The sequence below is a fragment of the Hyaena hyaena genome, unplaced genomic scaffold (assembly GCF_003009895.1).
Source record: "Hyaena hyaena isolate Hyena2069 unplaced genomic scaffold, ASM300989v1 scaffold_621, whole genome shotgun sequence".
NCBI classification, from domain to species: Eukaryota; Metazoa; Chordata; class Mammalia; order Carnivora; family Hyaenidae; genus Hyaena; species Hyaena hyaena.
Window position 1 is genome coordinate 739,655 of NW_024081249.1, and position 17,231 is coordinate 756,885.

A 17,231-nucleotide genomic window follows, 5' to 3' on the forward strand; every position below is an offset into this window, starting at 1 on the left:
CCCCCTCCCCCCTCCCTCTCTCCCTCTCTCTGCCCCTCTTCCCTGCTCTCTCCCTAAAATAAAAAAATTAAAATCTCGAAAAAAAGAAAGAAAAAGGCTGTTTTGTATTCCAGAGTATAAAGTTCAAAGATCAGGGGTGTTTGGCTGGCCCAGTTAGTGGAACACATGACTGTTGAATCTTGGGGTTATAAATTCAAGCCCTATATTGGGTGTAGAGATTACTTAAAAATAAAATCTTAAAAAATAAAAGAAAAAAACAAATTAAAAATAAAATAAAGTCCAGAAGTCTAACCAGCAAGTGGTAGACAGTGGTCAGTATGGGCCAAGTTAAAGAAGGTATTATGTGCCATGATGAAGAGAATATTTTTCTTATGTGAATCAAAAAACTAAAAAGGGTAGTGAAATGATCAGATTCATATATTAGATCATTTTGGCTGCACTATGGAGAAAGATTGAGAGGCCAGGATTAGTATCTGAGTGATTAGGAAAGAGGTTATTATAAGAGATAGTGAGGTCCTCATTTAGGGTAGAAGTAGCAAAATTAGAGAAGGGGGCATTAATTTAAGAAATGTTTTAAGAGAGCAAACTGACAAGATTTAGTTGCATGGATATGAGGGGATGTCCAAGATGAGTTAGATTTCTTGGTTAGATGTTAAATAAATAGTTATATACAGAGAGAGAATATAGGAAAAAGAGCCATTTTAAAGGGGAAACTAATTTTTTCAGTTTTGGACATACTGAGTTTGAAGTGCCTATTAAATATCCAAGTGAAGGATGTCACACTAGCTGGAAATGGTTGCAAAGCTCAACAAAGAGATCAGAGCTGGAAATGTTCAAGTTATTGATATATAGTAACATTTAGAGGTAAAGAAACCATGAAGTCTTCTGGACTTCTGGACTGGCTTAAATGTCCCTCCTTTCTGCCCATTAAAAACATAGAAAACAGAAAAAAGATTGGTTCATAAATGAACCTCTGGGGAACATTAATATTCAAGATGAGGGCAGCAGGAACAATCTTAAGAGATTAGAGGATCTAGAGAGAATAGTTTTATTATGTTTTTAAATATAAAAACAGAGGGAGGCAAACCATAAGAGACTCTTAAATACAGAGAACAAACTGGGGGTTGCTGGAGGGGAGTTGGATGGGTAGATGGGGTGGTTGGGTGATGGGCATTGGGGAGGGCACATTTTGGGATGAGCACTGTGTGTCCTATTTAAGAGACAAATCACTGGGTTCTACTTCTGAAGCCAAAACTACACTGTATGTTGGCTAACTTGAATTTAAAAAATAAAATAAAGTTAGCCTTAACAGCCTTAAAAAGTTAAAATTAAAAATGAAGAAAAAAAGAGAGAGGATACTGTCATGAAATCCAAGCAAATGTATCAAGAAGGAAAAGATGTGATTAAAAATGTAAAACACCAAAGAAAGTTCCAGAAAGATAAAGATAGAAGAGTGGCTCTTAGACTTGGCTATATGGAGATAATTTGTAACTTTTGGTGGATTGATTTCAGCATAACTGTAGAAATGCTGCAGTATAGCACATTGAGATGTGTATATAAAATAAGAAAATAAACTGTGAAGACTTTGAAGAATCTTGGCTGAGTTGAGAGAGGTACGGCAAAATGATAGAGTCAGAACTTTTTGTTTATTTTGTTCTGGAATAGAGAGACATGACTGTGTTTCTGTCAGATGCCAGTAAAGAGGGAGGGATAAGGTAAAGGTATAGGATAGAGGAATGGTCATTGATGGAGCAAGAGTTTAAAGGAAATAGGACGGGGTTGGTACCAATAGCAAAGTTAGATGTTAAGTATGAGAAAGATGGACTCCTTTATGCCCCAAGACCAGAAATGAGGATAAGTTTGCTGGAGAGGGGAGGGGTAGGAGAAGGAGTTTAAGATAGGTACTCTCTAGTAGCCTCAGTTTTTCCTTTAACTGGGAAAGGAAGAAGGTCTGCACAAGAGGGAAGTAGGGACTAGGTAGGTAGCTTAAGGAAGTTCTCAGGAAGTTCTGAGAACAGTGTTGTTTCTATTTACACATAGGGAGTCATAAGGATGGCAGTACATTAAAAGTATTTTTTTTTAATGTTTTATTTATTTCTAGGAGAGAGAGAGAGAGAGACAGCGTGAGCAAGGGAGGGTCAGAGAGAGAGGGAGTAACAGACTGAAACAGGCTCCAGGCTCTGAGCTGGCAGTCAGCACAGAGCCCGACGCGGGGCTCGAACCCACGAACCGCGAGATCATGACCTGAGCAAAAGTCGGACGCTTAACCGACTAAGCCACCCAGGCGCCCCATTAAAAGTATTTTTGAATAATCATGCAAATACATTAAATGGTAAATGGACTTTTAGCCACACCACTCATGACATCACTCACCTCAGTGCTCTAAGTTACAGGTCAGATTCTAAGAAAGAAGCTCTCATTACAACTAATTATTCATTTTTCCTCAAAGATTATAAGGACTGATGCCTTTATATCTTGTATCTCTGTTTACCTAGAAGAATCATCTCTGAAAACCCATCATCATAGCTGAACTCTTATTATCATTGAGAGTTTTTTTCTCACACCAATTAGTTAATCTAACTGCATGTTCAGTTATTCCATTCTGACATATCCAGACTTAGCCCAGACCCCACTGTTTAAGGATATAGTTTCAGAGTACTGTTCCCACTTAAGATGCTAGCCACAAAAGGGGTGCCCACGCTACCCACATTTCTTTATGGAGGACTGAAGATGCAGGGATTCCCACAACACCCCCCTCGAGTTTGATGATTTGCTAGAATGACTCAGAGAACTTGGGAAAGTACTTACTTACCTTTTTCAGCTTATTACAAAAGTTATAACTGAGGGACAACCAAATGGAAGAGAGACATCAAGCAAGGTGTGGGGAGAAGAACAGTGCTTCCATTCCCTCTCTGGGCATCCCCCCACCTCCCCCCACCTCCACACCCCAGCATCTCAGTGTATTCACCAGCCTGGAAGCTCTAAAGCGCAATGTTTAGGGAATTTAATGGAGATTTTGTTATAAGGGCTTGACTGATTAAATCATTGGCTGTTGGTGATGGAGCTTAACCTCCAGACTGTTAATCACATGGTTGATACCTCTGGCTACTGTTCCCATGCTGAAGCTATCTAGGTGGCCACATGTAGTCACCTCAGTAGCGTAAACTCAAGTGTGGTTGAAAGGGGCTCATTTAAAAAAAAAAAAAAAAGACATTCCTGTCACTCAGGAAATTAAGTTTAGGAGCTCTCTGCCAGGAACCTGGGATATAACCCAAATACAGTTTTTATTACCCATTATTATAGGTTCTATATATCATCTAACTTAATTGCCCAGCCCTCTTTTTTTTGACTCCTCAGATCTGTCTGCCATGTCTTATAGAATTCATATTGAATCATAAGAAAAATCCGCTTTCTTTTCAACTTCTTATTATGAAGTATGACTGATGCTTACGGATACGTTTTTGCCAAAGCCCTCTCAAAACTTTGTTTTCCCATACCTCATGTATCACAGGTCCTAAAGGTTGAGTGTTTTCTTTGTTCTTAATATCCACTTCCAAAAGTGTTTTCATCTCCCTCTCTCAAAAATCTCAACTCATTCCAAGTGTTTGCCATCAAACTGTATCATTTGATATCTCTTCTTATTGTCAGTATCTTCTCTCCCTTTAGTAACTGCATTTAATAAAGATTTTTACAGCTGGCTTACATTCTTGTTGATTTCAGCATCTCCGTAGTATGATCCACAGTTATCCAACAACTTTGCCTCTCTCCTTGATCTCACATCTAACCGTCTTTCTGCCTTATCTTGGGCACCTATTCTCATGATCATACTTTTCAACTTTGTCATTACCAGTGACTTCAAACTTTCAAAATCTTGGTTTCACACATTCCAGTCTCTGACTACCACCTCCTTTCTTGCAAGCTTATTTATTTCAGTACATCTATTGCAATTACTTTTTGTCACCTCAAGACTTTTAATCCTTTGGCCCTATAATCAGAAAACTTTATTGCTCACCGATCACTACATGTCCTCAACTTCACTCCTTACCAGGTTAGATTCCAGAAACACCACTGTCAGTCATCCCTTTGAATGCACTCATGGCTCTCTTCTTTCCTTTCATCATACTAATCTAGTTAAAATTCTCTACTTATGCCCTGGCTGCACCTGAGCAGTGAAACACATGTTATACCCATCCTAAGTGGTCTGACTTGAGGCCCTTAGCACTCTCAGCAACCCCTTTACTTTCCCTAACCAGTTTACTCTTCACTTCCTTCAAGGACTGTTTTATACCTCCTCTTCTCTGCATGAAAACATCCAAACCCCCTCAACCCTCACTTTCCAACTCTCAGCTGATAACTTTACCTCTTAATCTGCTGAGAAGATAGAAGCAATCAGAAGATAACTACCTCATCTTCTGATCTCCAAATCCACCCACCAGTTTACTTCTTTTAAGACCATTCCCTCCATTTCTCTACTTCCTAGCTTCCATTTCTCTCTTCTACACAAGGACTCTGCTCTTGCATGTATCCCTTCTCTCTCTTATATCACCTTCTCCCGTTGTACTGCATCATTGCCATCAGCATGCAAACATGCTTTGGTTTAAGCTCCCAGATTAAATCAATCTTCCCTGGACTCCGTGGTCTTTCTCTGCTCATCGTTATAACTGCCTCATATCTATTTTACTCTTTCTAGTAAAATCCTTAGAAAAGTTGTTGATATCCACTGTTTTCACTTCATCTCTTGAACCATTCTCTCTTAAACCACTCCGGTCAAGACTTGTCCACACCGCCCCACCGAAACTTCTCTCATTGGGGTTAGATAATTCCCTGATGTATGATTCTCATTGGAACAAATTCATATTTTTAAAACAAGCAGTATAACAAAACTGTATATAGGCATTCAGTAACTATTGAATGAATGAATGTTCTTTGGTCATATTGAATAGAAAACATATTTTTATGCCATTGCTCTATTGAGTTTGGAGGCATTGAAATGAAATATGTATACTTGGAAGAGACCATATATAATAAACATGCAGAGTATAAAGAATAAAAACCCAAGTACCTATCAACCAGCTTAAGAAATAGACTCTTAACAATATCTTGAATACCTTTACACCTTGTGTCCTCCTGTCCCTCCTTGATACATCTCCTTTCTTCCCCAAGAAGTAACCACTATTTTGAATTTTCTGTATATTATTTCCTTGCCTTGCATTGTAATTTTGTGATGTATTTATGTGCCCCAATATAGCATTAGGTTTTATACATTTTTATATAAATATAGTATATATGTTCTTCAGAGATGTATTTTCTCACCGAATAGTAAATTTATGAAATTCATCTTTGAGACTGCATGAAGCAGTAGTTCACTTAGTTTTATTGGATATGTTATATATGGATATAATATATACTTATATAATATTTTCTTTCTGCAATGAACATGTTAAATATAAAAATTAGTTAAAGTGTTACATACATACAGAAGAGTGCACAGATCCCTAGCATACAGCTCACTGAGTTATCATGAAGTGAATGTCACAAACCAGTTCAAGAAAGAATGTGATCAACACCAGAAACCACTCTGGAGTTTCCTCCCTGCCCTCCCCAAAGGTAACCACTATCCTCATTTCTAATTGAGAAATTAGAAATGTTTTTGTACTTGTTATAAATGAAGCTATACAGAATATGTTCTTTTGAATCAGACTTCTTTCCCTTGACGTTAGATGTTTAAGCTTCATTCCTGTTGCACATAGCTGTAATTTATTTTCATTGCTGTATTCTCTGATACACCACAATTTATCTGTTTTATGGTTGATGAACACTTGAATTGTTTCCAGTTGATGACTGTTATGCTGCTATGAAGTCTTACATATAAATGTGTGTATTTCTCTTGGGTATATATCTAGGAGTGGAATTGCTCAGTCATAGGGTGGATATACCACATCTTAATTACCCATTCTCTTTTTGATGGATGACGGTGCTGTGCTGCTGTAAACGTTTCTGTACATATGTCCTGGTGCAAAACTGACTATAACAGGAATTCAGTACCATATATCCATATGAAGAAAATTGCTCAGTCAGAACATTTGTGTATCTACAGTTTTACCAGATACTGTAAAATTGTTTTCCAATGTAGTTTGTAGCCATTTGCACTCTAACCAACAGAGTGTGCGTTTCTTGCTCACATTCTTGCCAACAGTTATTATTATCTGACACTAAATTTTTACCAGTTTGGAAAGTGTGTCATGGTTTGTTTTAATTTGCATGTCCCTGATTACTAAAGAGAGTAAACAGTTTTATTTGTTTTGAGCCTTTTTGATTTTTAAAATTTAATTTTTTCTGCTTATTCTTTAGTGTGGAGATGTACTTTCCTCAGAATGACTCTTGGATTGGTTTGGCACCCCTAAACATTCCTCGCTATGAATTTGGAATATGTGTTTTAGACCAAAAAGTGTATGTTATAGGTGGTATTGAAACTAACGTGCGTCCTGGCATCACTATCAGAAAACATGAAAATTCAGTAGAATGCTGGAATCCTGATACAAATACCTGGACTTCTCTCGAGAGAATGAATGAGAGCCGAAGTACCCTTGGAGTAGTAGTACTTGCAGGAGAACTTTATGCATTAGGCGGTTATGATGGACAGTCTTACTTACAATCTGTAGAGAAGTATATTCCTAAATTAAGAAAATGGCAACCTGTGGCACCAATGACTACAACAAGAAGTTGTTTTGCTGCAGCTGTGTTGGATGGAATGATATATGCCATTGGTGGGTATGGTCCTGCCCACATGAACAGGTATTTAACCTAATGAAATTGTATATGCTTGTAGATTTTTAAAGTATCATTAATAATGGTTCATACACAATTTGTATGTATGAATGAACTTCCTTTTTTAATTTTCAACGTAATATTGTTAGGCATTTGGGAAATTTAATCTGTTCCACTAGCATAATTGTAATTGTTTTACATGATGATTTAATATAGACTTAAGAAATCCCTCTTATAAATTTTACATTCATTCATTTAATATAATTGGGCTAGATTTTAAAATTCAGAAACCTGAAAATGAAATGAAGTTAGACAGCTTTAGATTTTGGGTGCTGAATATACATAAATATGCGTGTGTGTGTATAAATGGTCTGTTATTGCGTTGCTTAACAGAATAAAAAGTAAAAAATGTACTTTCGATATGCTTATATATTATAGTGCCTCATAAACATATAAAGCCTTATTTAAATATTTCTTTTTGGATTCTTACTCTATAATCATGTGTGTATCATTATGTACCTGAGTTCTGCCGGAGTCCGAATTTGCAATTTCTGTATTTTGTAGTATTCTCTGAATAAAGGAGAAAAATATACAAGAAAAATAAAAGCATAAAGCGACTGCTCTTATGGAAAATTAACCATAATTCCGAACTGTTGTTGAAAATTGATGTTCTAAAGATTTTTATCTCTGATAGTAACTAGAGTGGTGTGTGTTTATTGATTGAGAGCATTTAATGGAAGAGTATGTTGTGGTTTGTTAACTGCATAAGTAGGGGCACAACAGCATTTCATCTATAAATTTTTATTTCTTTGTAAGCTAAAGTATTCCTTCTTTTTATTGCGCCTTTGTTTGAAGGAATGTATTTGGGGCACAGACATGCATTTTTATTCTTTGAAAATGTGCTGGCAGAAATTTATAAGATAAAAGGTTGAATATTCTAATGGGAGGTAATGATCTTGAAGTTTAAGTTCTTGCTACAGTTTATTGTTCTCTAATGGCTTTTATTCTGGTGTTCTTTCAGAAATATTTATAGTTTATATTCTAGTCTACAGTCTGTAGTCTCTGTTCTGAACTCTAGAATTATGCTACTGACTCTCAAATGCTTCAGGCTCTTTTGAAAAGTTAGGTTAGGACCAGAACAAGCTCAACAAGCCTGCCTTTGTGCACCTCAGAGCAAAGTACAGATTTAAAGGCCTTCTGGGATTTTCTAGGATGCTTTTTTTTTTTTTTTTGGAAATTCTGATTTGTTTTGAATATCCATAACTCAGACTTGGAAATGCCAAGTGTTATCTGGAACGCAGACTTGACTTAAATCCCTAAATTCTTCTAAATCACTCAGGTTACTGCAATGAATGCTTTGCAGTAAAATGAATTCTGTAAGACAAAAAATTCCTTTCCTTTTATTCATCTTCCCTCTTCCTTAGCTCTGTGGAAGATCCTTAGCGTCCTTAGAAAACATCTATATTTAATTTGTAATTTTCAGAATCCTTTCAGAACATGCATACTCCTTTGACTTTATTCTTACATGAATCCTTTGAGGTTAGATTATCCCCATTTTGGGGAGGATAATGAGGAAATGGGTTATACAGGAATACACGTAACCAGAGTGTTAGAGCTCGGGTTCATTTAACTCAAGTAGACAGCATTAGTACTTAAACAAAGGTTTTCTAATTTCAAAAGCTCCATGTCCTTAATATGTCTTGCTGCTTGTATGATATAAGGGAGTAACATACCGTTATTTTTGCTCTCAGTTCACAAGGTAAGCTTTTATCCCTGCAATTTTATCAGCAAAATGTAAACATTCAGGTCAAACTACTCTTGTTTTATTTCTGTCTATTTGCACTTTTAAAACTATGGTAGGTTTTAATTTTGTTTTGGTAGGAAGAGTGACACAAAGAATGTGTGAATTAATTCTTTTTTTTGTGAATATTTGCAGTGTGGAGCGTTATGATCCAAGTAAGGACTCCTGGGAGATGGTTGCATCTATGGCAGATAAAAGGATTCACTTTGGTGTGGGTGTCATGCTAGGCTTTATTTTTGTGGTGGGTGGACATAATGGTGTCTCACATTTGTCAAGCATTGAAAGATATGATCCTCATCAAAATCAATGGACTGTGTGTAGACCAATGAAAGAACCCAGAACAGGTAATAATAACTAATATCTCAACATATAGGATGATATTTCTTATAGAAGTGATATTCTTGGAATAGTAGGTCCTTGGAATATAATAGAGTATTACTTGTCCAGCCAAAAAACTTTTGTGCTCAACCCTAGAGACAACTGATTTGACAAACTGTATAGATTTCTTTACTGTGATTTTAATAAGCCATTGTGCATATTATCATTTCTTAAAGTTGAGAGAACACAATTTTAGACATGGTGGGAATACGGGCACCTGGGTGGCTCAGTCGTTTAAGCATCCGACTTCGACTCAGGTCATGAGTGAGTTCAAGCTCCATGTTGGCTCTGTGCTGACAGCTCATAGCCTGGAGCCTGCTTCAGATTCTGTGTCTCCCTCTCTCTCTGCCCCTCCCCTGCTTGCTCTATCTCTCTCACTCTCAAAAATAAATAAACATTAAAAAAAATAATAAATGGTGGGAATAGAATGTATCTGACAGAAGTTCCTCTGTCCATACAACAAATGTCATCTTTTTAAAAATGTTTATTTAATATTTATTTTGAAAGAGAGTGAGCACGAGTGAGTGGGGCAGGGACAGAGAGAGAAGGGGAGAGAGAATACTAAGTAGGCTTTGTACTGTCACCACAGAGCCTCATGGAGGGCTCAGTCTCACAAACTGCAAGGTCGTGTCCTGAGCTGAAATCAAGTCAGACACTTAACCAACTGAGCCATCCAGGCACCCACAAATGTTATCTTTTTATATGTTACACACACACACACACACAGAATCTTTGCATTGTTCTGTTTTTTTGTTGTTGTTGTACATCAGTTTATATGTTCACTTTCAAATGTTTTTACCTACTGAAGGAGTTTGACAATCTAGAAAAGGTTGGATTTCAGTGTTCCTAGAGAGAAAAAAAGCTTTGAGGAAAGGAAATTATCTTTGAAGCCAAACTCAAATCTTTTTATTTTAAGGAGAAGATTGTAAGTTGCTGATGGAAATGCTTCCTTGCGTAAGAGAGAACACCATAAAACAATGAAAATACGAAAAAATATTGGGTAGCCTTGTTCTCTTTAGAACTGTGTAAAGCAGTATATATGTTAGAATTTTTAAAGTCTAAGTTATATAGTTCAATACAGATTTCAAACATTTGAAGATATTTAAAAACCTGATAAAAATGAATGTTTTGTTGAAAATATATAAATATAAATTGACAAAGCAGAGGGAAAGACGTATAGTATACTCTTCATATTTTTCTGTGGTAGAGGAGAGGGAGAATAGGATTAGGGAAGAGAGATGAAGGAAGACTTGAACTCTTGCTTTCATGTTAAAGGATTTTTTTCCTAGTAAGTATATATGGCTATATTGCTTGTATAATTAATAATAGATTATCAAAATATATTTTAAGAAAACATTAAAATACAAATTTAGTTTTAGTGAGAAGTCTACTTCATGGTTAACATTTGTCCCTTCTTTTTACCCACTTTTCTAGGAGTTGGTGCTGCAGTAATTGATAACTACCTTTATGTAGTTGGTGGTCACTCAGGGTCTTCCTATCTGAATACTGTGCAGAAATATGATCCTATTTCAGATACGTGGCTGGATTCAGCTGGCATGATATACTGTCGCTGCAACTTTGGATTAACTGCACTTTGACAAGTGTGGATTTGTGGAAATAGTGTGGTAACGAACCTTGTGCTGCATGAAAGGATGCCCAATTTTCTGAAATCCAAAAGCTACATTACTTTCTTATTAACTTGAAATAGCATGAAGACCCAGCTCTTGGGTACTCTGAACTGATAAGTAGCTTTGGTTGCTCTTGATTACACAGTGAATCAATTATCAAAAGAAAAAAGAAAGAAAGATCTCGCCGATTTAATTGTGCACTTTTTTCCCTCCTAATCCTGGGATAGAGCCGTTTTATGTTCATAAGTGTACATGTAGAGAAAATCTTGCTGCTTAAAAAAAAATTTAGATCTCCCTCTTTTAATATATGCACCATGGTTTTCTAGGATGAGAGATGCTTTGATGTTGGAGTGTATTGAATGACTAGACAGAGTGCTGATACTGTCTGTTGGATATTAATTTATATGCTTCACATTTTAAATAAAGGGCTGCTTTTTTGAAAGGGGTACTTTTAAGGGTTGTAAATTATATACAATAGTGAGCCATCTGGACATTCTTCCTACTAAATGTCTTTAGGAATGGGGATGTAAGAAGTTTGCAGAACAAATGCTTTTACTATTGTGATATTTGGGGGCTCATTTTAAGAAGTCAGATATTTACTCTTTATGCCTTCTTCCTATGGGTAGGTTAAGGCTGGATGAATTTAATTACCCACCTGTGCTACCCTAAGCATGGATAGAAAGAGTTAAGCATATCAGTTTCAGTTTTATTTTTTCCGTAGTACAGCAGGCTTCCCAGTGTTGATGTGTAAATATTTGACAAATGTTCAGTACCATCTTTAGTACCTACTGTTTTTTTTCATATATCCGTATAACCATTTTAGTTTTTTAAGTCCTTTGGTTGCTTTTTCAAAGTGTTCATATATAAAAATGGTGCTAACTGTAGGATATATAACAAGGCTATAATAACGTTCTTTTGAATGTTCAGTATGAGATATGCATGACATGTTTTGATAGTATTTTTTCATTTTTTTTACTGACTTGGTTCATTTGTGCTTATTAAAAATGTTAGCAATTATGCTAATGTTAACATCCAAGAATCATCTAAATGGCTTATGTTATGCTTTTCATGGTTCCTGAATAGTGATTTAAAGAAAGATGTATTTTTATCTTCTTTCTTCTTGTGCTAGATATTTTATGTCCTTCTTAAAAACAAATAAATGCATTAAATATAAATTTAGCACTAGGAAGTTAATGCATTACTTTGTACACTTCTTAGGTAATTGAATATTTTAAAAAGTTACTGAGGAAAACTGGAACTCGATGTTTACTTGAGTAATGGTTCTAAATTTGGTTCTACTTTGACTAAAGAAACAAGAAAGACTGTTTGCTATAGCCAGTGATAGTTTACTTAAAATAAGTGGTTAGCTCATTTTGTTTTAGCATGATTTAGTAAATACCTGTTAGTCTTGAACCTATTTGCATTTTATTAGGATGTCGGTACTTATATTTTTGGTACTATAGTTGTGTTGTTTCCTTGATTTCTTTTTTAACCTGCTTACTATCTCTGCAAAGAGATATCTCTTTTGTCTCTGCAAAACCAGTGTACATTTGTTTCCTAAGAAAAAATCATACTGCATTCTTAAGTGCCATAATCCAAACTATTGTTAAGAAGCCATCTGTAATTATAAAACATAGGTTCATTCATTAGCAAATATGTTACTTTTTGGAAACTGTTTTTGCCTGGCAATTTGCAGTTTTTCTTGTTCTTCCATAAACTGCCAGTGTAGATTTAAATATATAGTGCAAAACTATATAAAATCATCTTTAGTCATGTAAGTAGTATGCTTTATTAGTATTTGCACAGATTATAAAACCTTGCAAGTGATTTTTAGTCTCTTCCAATTAAGAATTCAACAGAAGCTACTAATAAAAATGACAGATTGAGTATTTTCTATGTTGCTTGTTTGAATAACATAATGATATATAGCAATAACTTTTTAATTGATTTGAATAAATCTATTGAATAGAATCAAGGTGCACTATTGTGATTGGCCTAGAAAAGCAATTTAATAATTTAAAATAGATTTCATTACATACTTAATTTTTAATTCTCTACTCAATACTTTTTCTGTTTATATTATTAAATGCATTCTATTATACTGTTTTAATCTTCTCTCCCCAGAATATAAGGGAATTTGAAAGACAATAGAAATTTATTTTGATTGTAAACAGAGCTGTATTATACATCTTAATAATGTTTTACTCATGTATTATCCCCACTATCAAATTGTTATTAAACATGGAATCACTTGGTAAATTAGACCAAAGGTATATATTGATCATTGTTTTGGAAAACTCTATAAACTTTATCTTGCTAAAGACTAAATGTGAAACATCTTAGGCAATAGTAGAAACCATATACCAGAGAAGAAATTATAAAAACCTGTAAAAAGAAAGAAAAAAACACCCCAGACTTTAGAAATAGCTAATTTTGGGTTTACCAAACCTATGGTACTATCCATAACAACCAGAGGTATTGTAACCTGACAACTGATAACTTTACAATAGACCTTCTTGTATAGATTTCCGAGAAGTTTCATCATGAATACTTGGCTGACAAATTGTGAATTTAAAGTCACATGTTTTTCATGTCAGAACTCATCAAAATGTTTGATTATAAATGGTATTAGAAATAATTTTATATACTCAGGCAACGGGGAGAAAGCTATTTAAGATTGCTCAGAAATATTTGGGGGAAACGGTGACAGTGGAAATATTAATCTAATCACTTAGAAGAAGTTGATTGCCTTCTATAATTATAAAGACTTAATCTGGTAGGAATGTTTGGCTATTTAATCTTTGTCAAATATGGTAATAGAGCTTCAGTGGTTTTTAATGTAGCCCAAAGGATGTTTCCATAGGTTATTGCTAATATTGTTTAAATATGAATGAATATTAAACTATAGGAAGTGATATCTAATGATAGGACAATGGCATTAGGTTTCGAAAAATTATATTGCTACCTTGACAAATTATAGAGGGTCTACTGTATGTATGTGGCATTGTGCCTGATTCTGTGGGGGCTAGAAATGTTACAAATAATAGATACAGTCTTTTACTCAACAAGTAAAGTATGATGAGGGACACCTGTACCCAAATAACTGTTTTGGAAAAGTATGAATCTAATTCCTTATAGCCAATATCACCAGAAGTGATTAGAGACCCAATTTATGTATAAACATTTGTGTGCTTTAGTGTCCAATTAGGTTTTATTGACATTAAACAGAATGATAGAAAACCTAATATTTCTAGAACTCTAAACTTACTGGAATTGGATAATATATTTTCTCTTAGAAAAACAAAATTGTAGAAACTTTAAAAAATTATTAACTATATTATCAAGGCTCTGGCTAACATTGAAGAAGTATATGTACCTATAATGCTGTGTTTGTTTTGAATTTTGGTGTTGGATTTCTGGTATTGTCACCTAAGTGCTCATTTTCAGGAAAATCAGATTCTACAATAAATATACTGCTTAAAAGTTCAATAAACTTGTGATAACCTCTATAACCTCTGTAGTCTGAAAGAAATTAGAAGATGTCACATGTCAGTTAACATCCAGTTCTACTTCTCAATCTTTTTTTTTTCCTTTGTAAAACAGCACTTTAATTAGACCTGGTTTAATTAGATACATTTATTCTGTGGCTGGATACATATTGGATTTTCACTTACAGTATATTGATTCAGTGTTGATGCACATTTGAAAAGAGTGAAAAATACATTGTTTTAAATACTATAGGTTTACAAGTTTTCTTATTGGTGTGAATATGGAGTCAGTAAAAATCCAGTTTACATCTCTGTAGAGAGAAAAATTGTTATCCACATGTCTTTTATATTATACATATTTAGCTAGAGATAATTTATTGTTAATTTTGTCAAGTTATTATGTGTAAGTCCCGTTTATTTTAAAATACTAAGCAAAAAGTTCCAAGTTTGCCTTAAAATACAAGTGAAATTAAAGAACTGGATGATAATGCCTCTATTTTTGCCTTATGAATTGTGCTGTATCATAAACCAGAGATGGTTTTGATTTTAACAGGATTCTGAAATTTTGTAGATGTAGAGTACTACTATTTGTACTCTCTTGCAAAGAATGTGATCTAGTTGTGGATTATGTTAATGTTTAAATGTTTTTGTAAATGTATTTTACCTCTGAATATGTATCTTTTTAGCATCAGGGTTTTATTTTTGTTTACATGGTAAAGTGGCATTTAACTTGTTGAAGGTTGTATTCTTTTGTCTTTTATTTTAAAAGTTCTTTGTGTGTACTGTTGTGGTGATGCTCTGTAATGACTATGGTTAAATTTCATTTAATGTGAAACGTTTAAAATAAATTTGGGAAACATGACTTCATATGTGTCAAATGTTTTCAACTGACCCAAGCTAACCTTGTCATTCTCAACTCTTAGAGGCTTCTTGGTAAGCAGGTAGTGGCCCCAAAAGTTGAGGTGGGTATGGAACCGGGTTATAATGAAAACGTGTGTTGTGCTAAATTTTGCCACATGTTCAGACACTTATTAAAGAAACATTCTTTAGCAAAATTGGCATAAAAGAGTTCAGTCTGTAAGTTTAATGCAGTCCCAGCTTTCTATCCTTTTAGATTCTTTAACTTGCCTTATAAGAGGGGTTTACTTGAGGCAGACGAGGCAGTGTTCCAGAGGATTCTGTTAGGTTTATGGCCAGAACCAGTCATCCTCCTAAGCAGAAGGCTCTGTAAACAAGGGATTAAGCCCCAGGTGCCATCTTTAAGGAAGTTGTTAACTATAGGTCCGAGTGGATTCAGATAACCTGTCCATGCAAGGATTGGAAATATCTCCTATTATTAGGCAATCCACAGATCTTGAAACTGGTAATTTCACCAATAGGAACAACTTTTTGATTTTATGTTAGTCTGTGAGGCACTATTCCCCAATAACGTCCCTGACATTTAATACACATGAGCAAAACATTAGATGTTGATCAAATTATGGATTACCAAAGTGTTTGTAGCTGCCTTGAATAGAGGTTTCCTGGTTAAAATATCAGCTAGCTATCCCTAAACTGCATTCTTACAGGGCAACTCCTAGAATTTAAGTAGAAGGTTAACATACATACTGAAGTATTTATTATAGACGATATACAATATGCAAATAAGCACTTTAGGAGTACCTATTAAAATGCTGAAATTAAGATTTCTTGACGATGCATTTGAAGTTCTGTGTGTGATGTCTAAGACATGCACAGATAGCTTTCATGTTACCCAGAAGTGTCCAAAATCTGTCAGCAGATGTTTATTAAGAGCTTAGTAGGGGCACCTGGGTGGCTCAGTCGGTTAAGCGACCGACTTCGGATCAGGTCATGATCTCACGGTTAGTGGGTTCAAGGCCCGCGTCAGGCTCTGTCCTGACTGCCAGCTCAGAGCCTGGAGCCTGCTTCACATTCTGTGTCTCCCTCTCTCTCTGACCCTCCTCTGCTCACGTTCTCTCTCAGAAATAAATAAAAATCGGGGCGTCTGGGTGGCTTAGTCGGTTAAGCGTCCGACTTTCGCTTAGGTCATGATCTCGCGGTTCGTGGGTTCGAGCCCCGTGTCGGGCTCTGTGCTGACTGCCAGCCCGGAGCCTGGAGCCTGTTTCAGAGTCTGTGACTCCCTCTCTTTCTGACTCTCTCCTGCTCACGCTGTCTCTCTCTCTCCTAGAAATACATAAAACATTAAAAATAAAATAAAAAAAGAAATAAAAATTTAAAGAAGTGATAAGTATTTTAAAAAAATAGGTTAGTATGTGTAAAACATGATGGCACAAAGGAGTAACAAGCCATATTCTGCAATCTGCTTGAGGAAGTTAAAATACACGTAATTCCCTCCTCCTGCCCGCCCCCCCCCCCGGGGAGAGAGAATAGAAGAAAGAGTGCTACCCTGGCAGAACTTGAGCTGTGCTTCTTTTGTTCTTTAGTAAAATTACTGGATGGTTCTCTTGGTTGGGGCCAGAGCAGTAATGGGAGTAGAACTTTCAACTTTAATTTGGAAGACAGTGTGATGAGTGGATTGTACAATAGACTCATAACAGGATGCAAAAAGCTATTACAATGAAGAGTCCAAGCTCTGAAGACTAGGGATAAAAGGATGTTCTGTGATAAGATAGAATAGTTTGTGGGTTTTAATGTTTTCCAGGCTCTCTTTTTTTCATTTTAATAGTAATGGAACTTCCATATACCCATCACCCGGCTTCAAAAATTAACCTTTTACTAATTAATTTTGCTAATCTTACTTCATCTACTCACCCTACCTTTTTTTTTTCTGGAATATTTTTTTATTTTTTTAATGTTTTATTATTTCTAGGAGAGAGAGAGAGACAGCGTGAGCAGGGGAGGGTCAGAGAGAGAGGGAGTCACAGGCTGAAAGAGGCTCCAGGCTCTGAGCTGGCAGTCAGCACAGAGCCCGACGCGGGGCTCGAACCCACGAACGGTGAGATCATGACCTAAGCGAAAGTCGGACACTTAACCGACTAAGCCACCCAGGCGCCCCTCTGGAATATTTTTAAAGAGAATCCCAGACATGCAATATAATACGACTCGTAAATAATTGAGACTGCATCTCTAAATGATACAGGCGCTTAAAATTTTCATTCTGTAAGCATTTACATAGATAATAATCTTAACTTAAAATTTTAGTACTTC

At 35.5% G+C, this 17,231-nt stretch overlaps 1 protein-coding gene across 6 annotated transcripts in view; it reads left to right on the forward strand.

Annotated features, from left to right (window-relative positions):
• The window catches only part of KLHL28 (kelch like family member 28), a 29,732-nt gene extending 14,807 nt beyond the window's left edge, over nt 1-14,925 (forward strand). For all 6 annotated transcript variants that reach the window (XM_039257430.1, XM_039257432.1, XM_039257427.1 and 3 more), the window contains 3 exons: nt 6,352-6,795; nt 8,705-8,913; nt 10,382-14,925. In XM_039257430.1, the coding sequence (XP_039113361.1) occupies nt 6,352-6,795; nt 8,705-8,913; nt 10,382-10,545 (817 nt within the window). In that variant the 3' untranslated portion in view covers nt 10,546-14,925. The remainder of the gene's footprint in view (nt 1-6,351; nt 6,796-8,704; nt 8,914-10,381) is intronic.
• The last annotated feature ends 2,306 nt before the right edge of the window (nt 14,926-17,231 follow it).